Raw genomic sequence first — 15,359 nt, forward strand, 5'->3', positions numbered from 1 at the left:
CTGTTAAGTTCTAGAGACAAACATTTTACAAATGGTTTTTAGCTTGAAAAAATATTAGAACCATGGCATCATTCAGTGGTATAAATAAAAGGTTCTGGGGGTTGGTGTGTGGTATCTGTTGCAATATTATAGTTTGGAAAGTGGGATAATAAAATAATGTGACAGACTTAAAAATAAATGAAAAAAATACACCAGAACTTCAGTTGTTTCATCTAGGGAGGCATTGTTCACTAATTATAGTGATAAGCCGTTCAGAAACCCTTTTTGGAACTCTTGGAATTGGCCCATGTGCCTTGGATACATTTTTGCTCTGTTCAGTAATTGCACATCATTGTATTTTTGAGGTTTTTGGGTTCAAGTTTTGGAAACAGCTAGTCGTAATTTTAAGAGCCAAGTCCAACGAAGAGTATTGAGCCATTGAGATGGTTGGTCGCTATTGCCTTGGGTCACTATTAAGGTGCAACTTAAAAACTGTCTCTAAAGTTATTTCTAAATGAAGAGTTAAAAATATTTTTGACCAAAGCAGTATTATTCAAATAAACTTAGTGTTTCCTCAGGTGGTTACTTTGAAGGACACTATTTGGCACATAGATGGTTCTTGGATGGAGGTGGTTCTACAGCAGGGCCGATAGAACTTAATGGCGCTGGAAATTATTCTGCATGTTGCATTGAGGCTGTCGAGCACTTGAAATGTGGCTGGTGTGACGGAGGAACTGAATTTTTAACTTGATTTCATTTTAAAAGAATTTAAACAGTGCAGGTGGCTAGTGGCTACTGTATTGGAGAGTACAGACCTAGAACATTTAGCTTCCTGCTAGACTTATAAACTAGGGTGAGCAGCTTATGGTAAGAAACCAAAAGTTTTCAAGCCACAGTAGCTTGTGAAATATCTGATCCCCCTCCCCTCCTGCAGTGTGTAGAGTAGTAAAGTCTGGAATTTGTCATTTGTATTCAGTGATGCTAATCTTTATAGCCTCTCCCAAGTTTATCCTGGCTAAGGTATTATCCGAAGGGTTTTAGATGAGAAGCTTTCTTTATGTTTGCAGTTTAATCATTGTCTTTTGATGCTCATGGTTCTTCCCTGCTAATTAAGACCTGTCTCAGCAGCCAGCCCCGATCTGTTACCAGCACCCATGGCTGGAATGAATGAAAATTCGACATGTCCCTGGAAAAGAGGTTGCCAACTATCAGTCAAAATCTTTGCTTGGTAATGGTGGTTAGGTTAAGATAATGAAAGGAACAAACGAAATAAATGTAAGGCCTGAAGGGAAACTGTAGACATCTTTTCGTTTTGGACCAGTTCAGTCAGTTCACTTCAGTTCAGTCGCTCAGTAGTGTCCGACTCTTTGCGACCCCATGAATCGCAGCACGCCAGGCCTGTCCATCACCAACTCCCAGAGTTCACTCAAACTCATGTCCATCGAGTCGGTGATGCCATCCAGCCATCTCATCCTCTGTTATCCCCTTCTCCTCCTGCCCCCAATCCCTCCCAGCATCAGGGCCAATGAGTCAACTCTTCGCATGAAGTGGCCAAAGTATTGCAGTTTCAGCTTCAGCATCAGTCCTTCCAATGAACACCCAGGACTGATCTCCTTTAGGATGGACTGGTTGGATCTCCTTGCAGTCCAAGGGACTCTCAAGAGTCTTCTCCAACACCACAGTTCAAAAGCATCAATTCTTCGGCACTCAGCTTTCTTCACAGTCCAACTCTAACATCCATACATGACCACTGGAAAAACCATAGCCTTGACTAGATGGACCTTTGTTGGCAAAGTAATATCTCTGCTTTTTAATATGCTGTCTAGGTTGGTCATAACTTTCCTTCCAAGGAGTAAGCGTCTTTTAATTTCATGGCTGCAATCACCATCTGTAGTGATTTTGGAGCCCCCCAAAATAAAGTCTGACACTGTTTCCACTGTTTCCCCGTCTATTTCCCATGAAGTGATGGGACCAGATGCCATGATCTTAGTTTTCTGAATGTTGAGCTTTAAGCCAACTTTTTCACTCTCCTCTTTCACTTTCATCAAGAGGCTTTTTAGTTCCTCTTCACTTTCTGCCATAAGGGTGGTATGATCTGCATATCTCAGGTTATTGATATTTCTCCTGGCAATCTTGATTCCAGCTTGTGCTTCTTCCAGCCCAACGTTTCTCATGATGTACTCTGCATAAGTTAAATAAACAGGGTGACAATATACAACCTTGATGTACTCCTTTTCCTATTTGGAACCAGTCTGTTGTTTCATGTCCACTTCTAACTGTTGCTTCCTGACCTGCATACAGATTTCTCAAGAGGCAGGTCAGGTGGTCTGGTATTCCCATCTCTTGAAGAATTTTCCACAGTTTATTGTGATCCACACAGTCAAAGGCTTTGGCATAGTCAATAAAGCAGAAACAGATGTTTTTTTGGAACTCTCTTTCTTTTTCGATGATCCAGCGGATGTTGGCAATTTGATCTCTGGTTCCTCTGCCTTTTCTAAAACCAGCTTGAACATCTGGAAGTTCACGGTTCATGTATTGCTGAAGCCTGGCTTGGAGAATTTTGAGCATTACTTTACTAGTGTGTGAGATGAGTGCAATTGTGTGGTAGTTTGAGCATTCTTTGGCTTTGCCTTTCTTTGGGATTGGAATGAAAACGGACCTTTTCCAGTCCTGTGGCCACTGCTGAGTTTTCCAAATTTGCTGGCATATTGAGTGCAGCACTTTCACAGCATCATCTTTCAGGATTTGAAATAGCTCCACTGGAATTCCATCACCTCCACTAGCTTTGTTCGTAGTGATGCTTTCTAAGGCCCACTTGACTTCACATTCCAGGATGTCTGGCTCTAGGTGAGTGATCACACCATCGTGATTACCTGGGTCGTGAAGCTCTTTTTTGTACAGTTCTTCTGTGTATTCTTGCCACCTCTTCTTAATATCTTCTGCTTCTGTTAGGTCCATACCATTTTTGTCCTTTATCGAGCCCATCTTTGCATAAAATGTTCCCTTGGTATCTCTAATTTTCTTGAAGAGATCTCTAGTCTTTCCCAAAGATCTTTAATCTTTGGACCAGTAGATTAAAAAAAGAGAATCCCCCTGCCCTACCCCGCCACACTGCATGACTCGTGGGATCTTAGTTCCCCAACCAGGGACTGAACCCAGGCCACAGCAGTGAAATCTGAGTCCTAACCACTGGATCACCAAGGAATTTCCTCTAAAACTCTTTCAAGTCTCTTTCCTATTTAACTCTCTAAATTGATTTCTTACAAGAATCTTCTAAGGTTTGCCATACTGAGCATCTTATTCACACGCTCCATACCTTTCTTCCTCCCTCGTTTCTTTTCTGAAATTTTTTCTCTCTGCCTTAAAAAAAAAAATCCTGACGGCCAACACCTGTCCAACACTGTTGCTGACCGCCACCCCTCAAATTCTGCCTTGTCCCTGAAGTCTTTTCTCTCTGCCTCAGTCCACTCCACCTTTGCATCTTCTAAGACACTTTCAGGACCATCACATCCCATAGTTTGGTATTTCTCATGAGTGGCATTTTATTTTTAATTATTATATATTTGTGGGTCTTTTCTCTCCAACTGCATCATAAATTCTTGAGCTTAGGCCTGTGTTCTATGTTGTTCTGTCACCTGTAGCAAGCACCAAAAATAACTTTTTAAAATATTGGGTACGTCCCAACTGGTTTGTTAACTCATTTAAACAATTCAGAGTATTTTTCTCATTTTTGTATAGTCAGCTTTGTTTATAAAGTACAACTAGGGATATAAAGATGACTAAAATACGGTTTCATCCCCCCCAGGGTGTGTTTAATCTGGTAGAATCTCTAGGGGGCTTCATAGGTGGCTCAGTGGTAAAGCATCTGCCTGCCAGTGAAGGAAACGCTGGGGATACAAGTTCATTGCCTGGTCGGAAAGATCCCCTGGAGTAGGAAATGGCAACCTGCTCCAGTATTCTTGCCTAGAAAATTCTATGGACAGAGTCTGGCGGGCTGTAGTCCATGGGGTCTCGGAGAGTCTAATGTCTAAACACATACACACACAGACTCTATGGTCATATAGACCCAGCTCGGTGTGCCAGGTGATAGGAAAGAGATACAGACTTAGTTCTATGGGAGACTGAAGGATGAACACATTTTCATTGGTGAAAGGTTTTGTGGGGCAGCTGCATCCCTAACTGGCCCTTGCGTAGGGTTTCAGCAGATGAAAATAAGTAGGCTTGGAAATAGAGAAAGAAGTGGCAGCCCTCTCCAGTGTTCTTGCCTGGGAAATCCATGGACAGAGCAGCCTAGTGGGCTACAGTCCAAGGGGTTGTTGCAGAGTTGGACACCACCTAGCAACTGAACCACCAAACCACCAGGCTTGGAAAGTGCTTTCAAGACTGAGTGAAAAAGCTGAAACAAAAGCATAGAGTGAAAGCACCAAGACTTCTGTAGGGATAGTTGCCAAATCGGTCACGTGGGTGATTCATGTGTGTGTAATTGAGAAAATGAACCTCTGATCTTATCAGTTGTTCAGCAGTGTTTCTCAGACCTTAGCCTCAGAACTATCTGAAAGGCTTGGAATGCAGATAGCCGGCCCCACCCCTAGAGTTCGTTTCAGTAGGTTTGGGGAAGATCCCAAATAATTTGCATTTCTAGCAAGTTCCCAGGAGATGCTGCTGCCGCTGCACATTTTGAAAAGTGCTGATAGCTCCATTCCATCTGATGTCTGCCTTAGAGAAATGTCCGTCTTATGTATACAGATACCCCAATGTCAGTGTTTCATTGTGTTCACGTTGCTTTCCGTACCTACATCTGGTCTTGTATAGATTGCAGGTTCAGGCTTCTTCCATCACTCAGCCCCTAGCACAGTGCTGTAATAATGCAGGTAATACAGTAGTAAACCCTGTACTTGTTAACTTGACTTCCAGATCTAAAAATGATCTGAAGGAGAAGCACATGCTTCTGGAAGCCCTTTGGAACTGGGAAGCCCTCTGTGGCTCAAAATGTAAAGCAAAAATGCTTACAGTAGCAGTTCTCAAATGTTTTTTTCCTCAGGACCCCTGTACATCCTTAAAAATAATTGAGGTCTCCAAAGAGTTTTCATTTATATTGGTTTTATCTTTTGATATTTCCCATATTAGAAATTAAAACTGAAAATATTTTAAATAAATATTTATTAATATTTATTAATCATTAGAAATAATTGGAGAAGGAAGTGGCAACCCACTCCAGTGTTCTTGCCTGGAGAATCCCAGGGACGGGGGAGCCTGGTGGGCTTCTGTCAATGGGGTCGCACAGAGTCGGACACGACTGAAGCAACTTAGCAGCAGCAGCAGAAATAATAATAATAAGCCCACTAACATGTTATATGTCTTTAATGAAAAATAACTATTTTCTAAAGTAAAAAAAGAATGAATGACAAGATGGCATTGTTTCACATTCTTGCCAATCTCTAAATGACTGGCTTTAACAGAAGACAAACTTAGTAAAAGACAACTCCTGCATTTGAACTGTAGTGATAACGTTATTTTGGTTGAAGTCTATGAAGAAAATTGGCCTTACCCAGATTTATAGGAAAGGCAAAGCATTTTCAGATACGTATGGATTTTTTTCTTTTAATACTTCTCCAAAAACTTGATAGGTTGTAGTTTCTTAAAGGTGAAATCTCAAACTGTATGAATGAACTTCTATCATTACATAAAAATCCACTGGTCTAATTTGTGCTTTGAATGAATGTGATTTTGTAATATTATACATTGTTGGTTGGAAAAAAATTGACTCACTGAGTTATGAGATCTTGCAAATATTGGCACATTTCATTTATACAATATAATTATATTTGTTAGTATTGTCTATCTCATGAGAAAAACCTGTAGTATTGAGACACTCTCAGGTTCACAGAGGATGTGTGAATAACTTGAATTTTATTTGTCAACAAATAGTTGTTTTCCTTGAAGTGACAGGCTCACATGATTCATTTTTAAGGAAATAGCTGCAGGATACAAAGTCTGAGTAACCATAGTTCCCAGTTGGGGAACTAGATCCCATGTGCTGCAACAAAGATCCCTCGAGCTGCAACTAAGACCCAGCGCAGCCAAAATAAATAAATTTAAAAAAAAAGAAAATAACTGGGCTTCCCAGGTGCCTCAGCAATAAGGGATCCTCCTGCCAATGCAGGCAATATAGGAGACAAGGGTTTCATTGTTGGTTCGGGAAGATCCCCTGGAGTAGGAAATGGCAACCTGCTCCAGTACTCATGCCTGGAAAATCCCGTGTACAGAGGAGCCTCGTGGGCTTGCCGTCCATGGGGTCTCAAAAGAGTGGAACATGACTGAGCACGCATACACACACGTCATAGTATTATAAGGCTCAACTGCAATAATAAGGATAACATTTATTGCTAAATGATAATATTCTGGTGTTGTGGTCTTCACATGTTGGGAGGGTAGAGGGGGTCTTACCTTAGATCCAAATTTCTTGATTAAGTGACCATAAGCATCAGAATTTCAAATATTCTCAATGTATTAGTGAGGCAAGTACATCTCTCTTCTTTTTGCATGTGTTTTGGAATTGATTCATTTCAGTATGACATTGACTGACCTTGAAACATTGTGCAGAGCAATTGTTTCTGGGTCATTACATTTTGTGGGTACCATGACCAAGAACTTTGATCTTTTCTTTCTCAGTGAATTGATTTTTTTTCCCCAAAAGCAAGCCTGACATGGCATTCATTAATAATGCATGAAAAAGAAACCTAAATTGGAAGATTTAAAAGCCAACATTGGTGATGTTCCTCCTAATTCTCTTATTGAGACATAGATTTTTCTCCTTCATTAAATCTTGGTCACAGTTCCCCTGCTTTGGGATTCAAGTGGCTCAGATGGACTGAGAGCCAGAGGCACAAAGATCAGACAACAGAAGACTAAAAGACCCCGAGTTTATGACCATTCTTAGGTTCCTGATAAAAACACGCCTCTGTTTCTTGGGCCAAGGCTTTTAGGGGGCAGCGTTTTGTGAGCTTAGAGTGTTGAGCTGCAAGGTTTGAAACTGGCTGAGGTTGACCTAGTCACTTACTGTGGCGGTTTTCAGAATTTCTCTTTAGGGAGGAGCGCTTGATGTGAGCTCAAGAATTCACTGTTGCGCCTGAGTGAAATATTTTAAGGAGTACTTCATCCTCTCTTCTTAACACTATAATAGCTTTTCCAGGACTTTTGTGCCTCCTCCATCTGTTCTGTCCTTCCCTACCTGATCGTCATCACTTTATGATGTTGGACCAGGGTGAAGAGTTGGCAAGACGCAGACCCCTTGGTACTCTCTGCACTTAGCTTATCCCCATCCTCCTCAAACATTTTTGCACGTGCAAACAAGCTTTTTGGCACCAGGGACCAGTATCATGGAAGAATTTTTCCAGGGAGCGGGTTGGGGTGGGAGATAGTTTCAGGATGATTCAAGTGCATTCCATTTATTGTGCACTTTCTTATTATGACGTTGTGATATATAATTGAATAATTAAGTCACCATAATGCAGAATCAGTGGGAACCCTGAGTTTGTTTTCCTAAGCTCAGGAGGTAATATGAGCAACGGGGAGCGGCTGTTAATACAGATGAAGCTTCACTTGCTCACCCGCTGCTCACCTCCTGTGCAGCCTGGTTCCTCAGAGGAACCAGTCTGTGTCCTGGTGGGTTGGAGACCCCTGGTCTAGAGGAGACTCGGCCAAACCCTTCCATCTGTCTAAGGCAGGAGCAGGAGCAGGTACTTCTGCTTGCATCTGACCGACTGTGGGTGGTGAGGATCTAGCAGTAAAGCACATGGTTTCAAATCTGAGTCAGAACCACCCGACCTGGTGCAGAGACTCCCAGCCCACTGCCATGGTCCTGGCAGCGGTGGTGGTGGTGGTGATAGTAAGGAACCTGGGAATTCTGTATTAATAGTCAGAATAGGCAATCACTGTCTTCAGATTCACAGCAGTTCTGTATCTGTTAATCACAATCTTCTCCCAAACCACACAATTTACCTTTGACTTTAAAAAAAAAAAGCCACTTTTGTGACATTTTGAACCCTCTTGAGAACCATGGGAAATCTGCAGAGTGAACCTAATGACGCTGCTGTCTTGGCTTGATTTCCATTCAGTCTGATTAGCTTTGAACAGAAAAACATACATGGCTGTATTAGTTTCCGTCTGCCATAGCAAGCAACCACCAACCTGGTGGCTTAAATCTGTTCTGTCACAGCTCTGGAGGCCAAATGTCTGAAACCATGGTGTCGCCAGGGTAGGTTCCTTCTGGAGCTCTGAGGGAGAATCCATCTCAGGGAATCCATCTCAGGCTTTTCTCTTAGCTTTCTGTGGCTGCTGGCCACCCTTGGCTTGTAGACACTCGGCTGTAATCCCTGCCTCCATCTTCACCTGGCTGTCTCCTCTGTGCTCTTCTCTTCTAATTAGGACACTGGTCCTCAGGTTTAGGGCATGCAGGTCATCCAGGAGGCACTCACCTCAAGGTCTGTTCACAGATTCCAGATGGATATCTCTTTTGAGCAACAGATTTTCCTTTCCTTTTTTTTAGCCTCATGGCTTGTGGGATCTTAGTTCCCCAACCAGGGATCAAACCCGGGCCCTCGGCAGTGAGAGCATGGAGTCCCACCATTAATATAGGCTAATATAGTTAATGTTAGCCTATAGTTAATATAGGCTTGTGCCACTGAACCACCAGGGAATTCCCAGATGGATATATCTTTTGGGGAGGCTGCCATTCAACCCACCACAGGGACGAAGGGGCCAGAGCAGCACCTCTGTCAGCCCTGGCCATGTTGTTTACTGATGCTCCGAATTGCTTGTAAAAGAGAGAGTGAGGTCTGTGCTTCGTCACCCAAACTCGACTAGCAGGAAAAAAAAAATAAAAAAGCACGGAATGCAAACATTTGAGAGAGTGTTAGTAAATAGCATTTTTCTCTTTGAATTCTGTTTTCTTAGGTATTATGTCTAGAAATATTTTTCCCTATTCCAAAATCCAAAGGTCTTCCTTCACTCTTAAAGAGCAAATTACAGTTTTGCATGAGCCCAAAAGTTGTAGATTCGTACTTGGTCTTGACTAAATCAGATGATTGTGTTTCTATAAACAGAATAAAGATAATTTTCCTTTAGTACTTTCTAGATACGGCTTTCTTCTTACAGAGTTTGCTGTTGAACCCTCTCTCTCATTTAACATATATATGGTTTTATATTGAGTTATTATATATTTCTGTGGATTAATCTATATATATAGTTAATATAGGCTTGTGATCATAAATCTTAAGCAACATAGAAATGAATGAAGTGAAAACTGAAAGCTAACTCTGTTGAGTCTGGTGGGCATTTTTCTGAACCTCTTTATGGGTTATGTGGATTTTGGGCAGTGTACTGAACTGGTATTATTAGATGCTATAAAGAAAAGTGAGCATATTGCCAGCCTTAGCTTCCTGTCTTTAGGATAGTAAATTGCTTTTAAACCTATTTCAACAGCATCTTCATTTTTCTAAAAGACTTTTAAAAAATATTTATTTTTGTTTGCTTAGGGATCTTTAGTTGTAGATTGTGAACTCCTAGTTTCAACATGTGGGATCTAGTTCCCTGACCAAGGATTGAACCCACGCCAACCTCTGCATTGAGGGTGTGGAGTCTCAGCCACTGGACCACCAGGAAGTTCCAGCATCTTCAATCTTTTTGATATCTAGAGTTTTCTAGGTTCTTACGTTCATTGTGGAGACATAAGGGAGAGTTTAGGTTGTGAAAGCTGCTTTCCATAATTGTTTCTATTTTCTTTCTCTAGATTCTAAACTTCTTTTTCTGTTTATCTCTTTGCAGATTTAACCCAGAGACTGACATCACTATAGAATCACCCACAGTTGTATCCATGACTGGGGAAAGATAGTGGCAACAGGCAGAGGAGAAGCAGCTCTGACACACAGAAGACAATGAGTATGCTAAAACCAAGCGGGCTTAAGGCCCCCACCAAGATTCTGAAGCCTGGAAGCACAGCCTTGAAGACGCCTGCTGCTGGTAATACTTTATGTTTCTCTTTAACAGCAAGTGCATTTTAATCCGATATGAAGACTTCTATTGAAAGTCTTGATTTGAAAAATGTAAGAAGACAGTCTTTATAGAACTTCGTATTCTTGAAAATACTTGAAAAAGTTTCAGTTAAAAGACATAGAATTTTGTATCTAGAAGTCTTCTAAAAAATATATTGTTTAGTTGTACTGGGTCTTAGTTGTGGCATGTGGAATCTAGTTCCCTGACCAGGAATTGAACCCTGGCCCCTGCATTGGGAGCATGGAGTCTTAACCACTGGAGCACCAGGGAAGTTCCAAACTTTCTCTCTAGAAGTCTTATTCAATGAAGAGTCTATCTTAATTTCATTTCTTCAGTGTAAGGCAGCGGTCCCAACCTTTTTGGCACCAGAGACTGATTTCATGGAAGACAGTTTTTTCACACACTTGTGGAGGAGGTGGGTTTGGGGATGATTCAAGTGCATTATGTTTATTGTGCACTTTATTCCTAATCTAACGCTGCTGCTGATCTGACAGGAGGCACTCGTTTGGGCCCAGAGGTTAGGGACCCCTGGTACACCAGTGCTGAAATAATTGTCAAGCTAACTTCAGTATTTGATCCTGACAGTGTTAAAGTATTTCTTCAGTTTTCTTCCCCATGTATCTTCCTGAGCCCATCAGGACCGTTCTCCTCGGGGTTTAGGGATATGTAGAGAAAGCAAAGACTAGTCAGACTTAAAAGATACGATGACAGTCATTGACCCGAAATTGGCCATTGTCATCAGGGAGCAGGTACTACAGTGGCTCAAGTCTGGCTCATGAGGGAGGCCTGTGCCAGTTTATAGATGAACCTGCGCCTTTGATTATCTTTAGCAACCTGGAGAAGGCAATGGCACCCCATGCCAGTACTCTTGCCTGGCAAATCCCATGGACGGAGGAGCCTGGTAGGCTGCAGTCCATGGGGTCGCTAGGAGTCAGACACAACTGAGCGACTTCACTTTCACTTTTCACTTCCATGCATTGGAGAAGGAAATGGCAACCCACTCCAGTGTTCTTGCCTGGAGAATCCCAGGGACAGGGAAGCCTGGTGGGCTGCCATCTATGGGATCACACAGAGTTGGACACGACTGAAGTGACTTAGCAGCAGCAGAAACCTGTTTCTCATCTGTTCTCCATCTCCTCCTCTACCATTTCCACTTATATCCCATAATGATCAGAGAGGCAGGAGGAGAGGACATCTGATGCTTGCTTTTGTCATCTTTTTATGTGATTTATGTACTATTAAATCTAAATCTTAGGTTTTCAGCCATTCTAGACAGGTGCCCACCATAATCTATTAAGTCCAACATTGTTTTTTCAAATTCTTTCATAAAGACATTCATTGGGCTTCCTTGAGGAAAGGAATCTTTGTGTTTGTTTTTTTTTCCCCCCACTGCTGTATTCCATCTACACACCTAGAAAATTTCCTGGCATGTAACAGGAGCTCAGTAAGTATTGACTAATTAGAGATGGTGAGTTCTTTACATTGTATGTATCAGGATAAAACCTGGTTCTTTTCAGAGAGGCCATAAAAAGAAAGCTTTACTAATAAGGCAAAGGATTATGAAGAAATGGACTTATTTCAGGGCTATTTAGCCTTGTGGAAATCAGTTCTAATTTTGGCATCCCCTTCTTCTCCCCAAAATCTTTCCTCTTTTAAGACCCCTTCAAATGCCAAACCTTCTATGAAGCCATCCACTGTTATACTTAACCCCTGTTAGAATTGTCTTTTTCACTTTTAATATTTTTTGTGCACACCTTTTAGCATATAGAGTCCTTGAGTCCACAGATCATATGTAATTCAACTTGGTTTCCCCAGCCTTCCTTGGCACACATGAGATTAAAGTAGCTTATTAAGACTAAAACTTATATGCTTGAAAGGAAGTCATTGCCAAGGAATTCAAGACACTTTTATGAAGATGGTTTTTCAGAAATTCATGCTTGCCACACTCTGAAGAATGATTGTTGATGTACAAAGTGAAAGTCAAAGTGAAGTCGCTCAGTTGTGTCCGACACTTTGGCACCCCATGGACTCTAGCGTACCAGGCTCCATGGACACGTTGATGTACAAAGCTAGCACTAACTCTTAAAAAAAAATAAACTAGCCCCTGTCTTTGGCAGATTATTATCTGTTCTATCTGAGAGCACCCACTGTCTTCTAGAAAAAACAACAATAAAAACCCTCCACAAATGGAAACTCCAGTCTCCCTTTCTATGTAGGGTAAAGAGATGCTCAGATGCTCAGTACCCACTCTCAGCCAGCCAGGCCACTCTGCTCCCCAGGCTTTGTGTGATTCATTCCTGCTGATCAGACCTCAGACTAGATGTCACCTCCTCCAGGAGGCCTTCCCTGACTGTTCTACCCAAAGGCGTTATCTCTTCCACAGCACTTAGACCACCTGAAATGGCTTGGTGTGTCTCTTAACTGTCTGCTTCTCTACCTCTAGACTCTGAGCTCTATGAAAGCACGGACTATACTGTTTTGCTTTGTCTCCCAGTGAAGAACAGTGCCTGGGACTAGTTCTGGAGTGGTTGGAACTAAAAAAAGATGTATAACATGGATAAATACATTATTCCATGTAATTCTCATTTTGGGTTAAAAAAAAAAACCATCAAGACAGATATCACTACTTTCCCCCTTTACAGATTAAAAAAAACTTGGGTCATGTAACGTCCTAAGATCAGGATATGCCCGGTAAATGGCAGACATTAAGAATTCAGGCTCTGTTTGCCAGTTCACGCTAAATATTTAATCAGTGGTTGCTGGGTGGATGCATGAATGTATTCCTAGTGGAAATACCACATTTCTGGCAAAATCTTAACCCTGTCTTTACCACTGGGTAGAGTTTTCAAGGAAATGGCAACCCACTCCAGTGTTCTTACCTGGAGAATCCCAGGGACGGGGGAGCCTGGTGGGCTGCCGTTTATGGGGTCGCACAGAGTCGGACATGACTGAAGCGACTTAGCAGCAGCAGAGTTTGCAAAGTCATCTTGCTTTCACAGGGAGTCTGGCTCTCTTTTCTTGCTTCCTGGGACTTCCACCTCTGCTAGCAAAAGAATGGTCTTGAAACAGTGACGGTGGGGACTCCAGCACTAAATCTCCTCCTGTGTCAAGTTAATTGAGAATCTCTGTTGTGACTATTGGCCTAGTCCTGTCAATTTTAGGTGACCTTTCAAATGGGGGAATAGAGTCCATTTCAATGGGTCTGAGTTCACTCATGTTGTACAGAATATGGGGAAACAATAAAATCAGACCTATGTTATAAATTCTGGGAAAAGGACTACATTTTTCCCCCTTGTTTTTGACTTCTTCCAATCTAAATTTCAGGAGAAGGCAATGGCACCCCTCTCCAGTACTCTTGAGCCTGGAAAATCCCATGGACGGAGGAGCCTGGTAGGCTGCAGTCCATGGGGTCGCTAAGAGTCGGATACAACTGAGCAACTTCACTTTCACTTTTCGCTTTCATGCATTGGAGAAGGAAATGGCAACCCACTCCAGTGTTCTTGCCTGGAGAATCCCAGGGACGGGGGAGCCTGGTGGGCTGCCGTCTATGGGGTCGCACAGAGTTGGACATGACTGAAGTGACTTAGCAGCAATCTAAATTTCAAATAAAGATTAAGTCTTATCAGCTCACTGAGTTTTGATAGCATTGAAAACAGTAGTAATGAATCAAGTATTAATACTTTTTCAGTTCAGTTCAGTTCAGTTCAGTTGCTCAGTCATGTCCGACTCTTTGTGACCCCATGAATGGCAGCACGCCAGGCCTCCCTGTCCATCACCATCTCCCGGAGTTCACTCAAACTCACGTCCATCGAGTTGGTGATGCCATCCAGCCATCTCATCCTCTGTCGTCCCCTTCTCCTCCTGCCCCCAGTCCCTCCCAGCATCAGAGTCTTTTACAATGAGTCAACTCTTTGCATGAGGTGGCCAAAGTACTGGAGTTTCAGCTTTAGCATCATTCCTTCCAAAGAACACCCAGGGCTGATCTCCTTTAGAATGGACTGGTTGGATCTTCTTGCAGTCCAAGGGACTCTCAAGAGTCTTTTTACCTCCTTGCTAAAAAAAAAAGAAGAAAGATAAACAGAGTATCTCTTGAAGTATTGTGGCTACTTCTGTTGCTTTTGACTCTTCTTCTCAGTTTATTTTCCTTAACTTAGGAGTTGTCTGCTTAAATATAAAACTGAATCTTTTCTGATCCTTTCTTCTGTTTGCAGTTGCTGCTCCAATAGAAAAAACAATATCCAGTGAAAAAGCATCAAGCACTCTGTCCTCTGAGACACAAGAGGAGTTTGTGGATGACTTTCGAGTTGGGGAGCGAGTTTGGGTGAATGGGAATAAGCCTGGATTTATCCAGTTCCTGGGAGAAACACAGTTTGCACCAGGCCAGTGGGCCGGGATCGTTTTGGATGAGCCCATAGGCAAGAATGATGGCTCAGTAGCAGGAGTTCGGTACTTCCAGTGTGAGCTTCTAAAGGGGATATTTACCCGACCTTCAAAGTTGACGAGGAAGGTGCAGGCAGAGGATGAAGCTGATGGCCCGCAGACGCCTCACGCTTCCAGGGCGACTTCGTCTCTGTCCACTTCGGGAATCAGCATGGCGTCCTCGTCTCCAGCCACCCCCTCAAATATTCCCCACAAATCATCCCAACCAACCGCAAAGGAACCTTCAGCTACGTCTCAGATCAGCAACCTTACGAAAACCGCCAGCGAATCTATCTCCAACCTTTCAGAGGCCGGCTCAATCAAGAAAGGAGAGAGAGAACTCAAAATCGGAGACCGAGTACTGGTTAGTGCAGAAACCTTCCGAGGTCGTCGTGTTGACTTGAGAGATAATCACTGGCGAGGGGATGAAATACACACGTGTGGGCTCAGAATCTGTTCTGTTCACTCATTTCTAGAGAAATTAATCAGGTTTTCTGGTTTGTGTGAATATCCAACAGATTAGAAACTGGCTATGTAGTTTGTACATAGTTTAAGCATAGGTTTGCAGTGATCAACCTAGTTTTGTCTTCCAGTTTAGCTAAAAGAATATTGAATTTTTAGCTTGTAAATACTAAGATAGCTTTATTTGACAAAACAACCTGAGAGGTAGACTGAGATGTTTTTTAACAAAGGGTTTTTTTTTCCCCTCTCTGGTTTTTAATTTTTGCTTTCGGATAGTATGTGGATAAATACGAGATCCTGTCTCCTTGAGTGTCTTGGAAAACTCAGACATCACAGGATGTTATTTCAGAACTTCTGTGCCTTTTAAACTATCAGCTTTAGGTCTAGGAAAAGGAAGGAAATGTACACTAGGTCCTGTTGTGCTAAAAAGGCAGGAAACAGTGTTG

At 42.3% G+C, this 15,359-nt stretch overlaps 1 protein-coding gene across 45 annotated transcripts in view; it reads left to right on the top strand.

The window, feature by feature from the left end:
* CLIP1 (CAP-Gly domain containing linker protein 1) overlaps positions 1-15,359 on the top strand; it is a 145,425-nt gene that overhangs the window by 51,482 nt on the left and 78,584 nt on the right. For all 45 annotated transcript variants that reach the window (XM_086347482.1, XM_086347486.1, XM_086347497.1 and 42 more), the window contains 2 exons: positions 9,805-9,999; positions 14,244-14,815. In XM_086347482.1, coding sequence (XP_086203608.1) covers positions 9,915-9,999; positions 14,244-14,815 — 657 coding nt within the window. In that variant the 5' untranslated portion in view covers positions 9,805-9,914. The remainder of the gene's footprint in view (positions 1-9,804; positions 10,000-14,243; positions 14,816-15,359) is intronic.

Source organism: Bos grunniens, chromosome 17, assembly GCF_055505025.1.
Source record: "Bos grunniens cultivar Pamir isolate PY7600 chromosome 17, Bosgru_T2T1.0, whole genome shotgun sequence".
NCBI classification, from domain to species: Eukaryota; Metazoa; Chordata; class Mammalia; order Artiodactyla; family Bovidae; genus Bos; species Bos grunniens.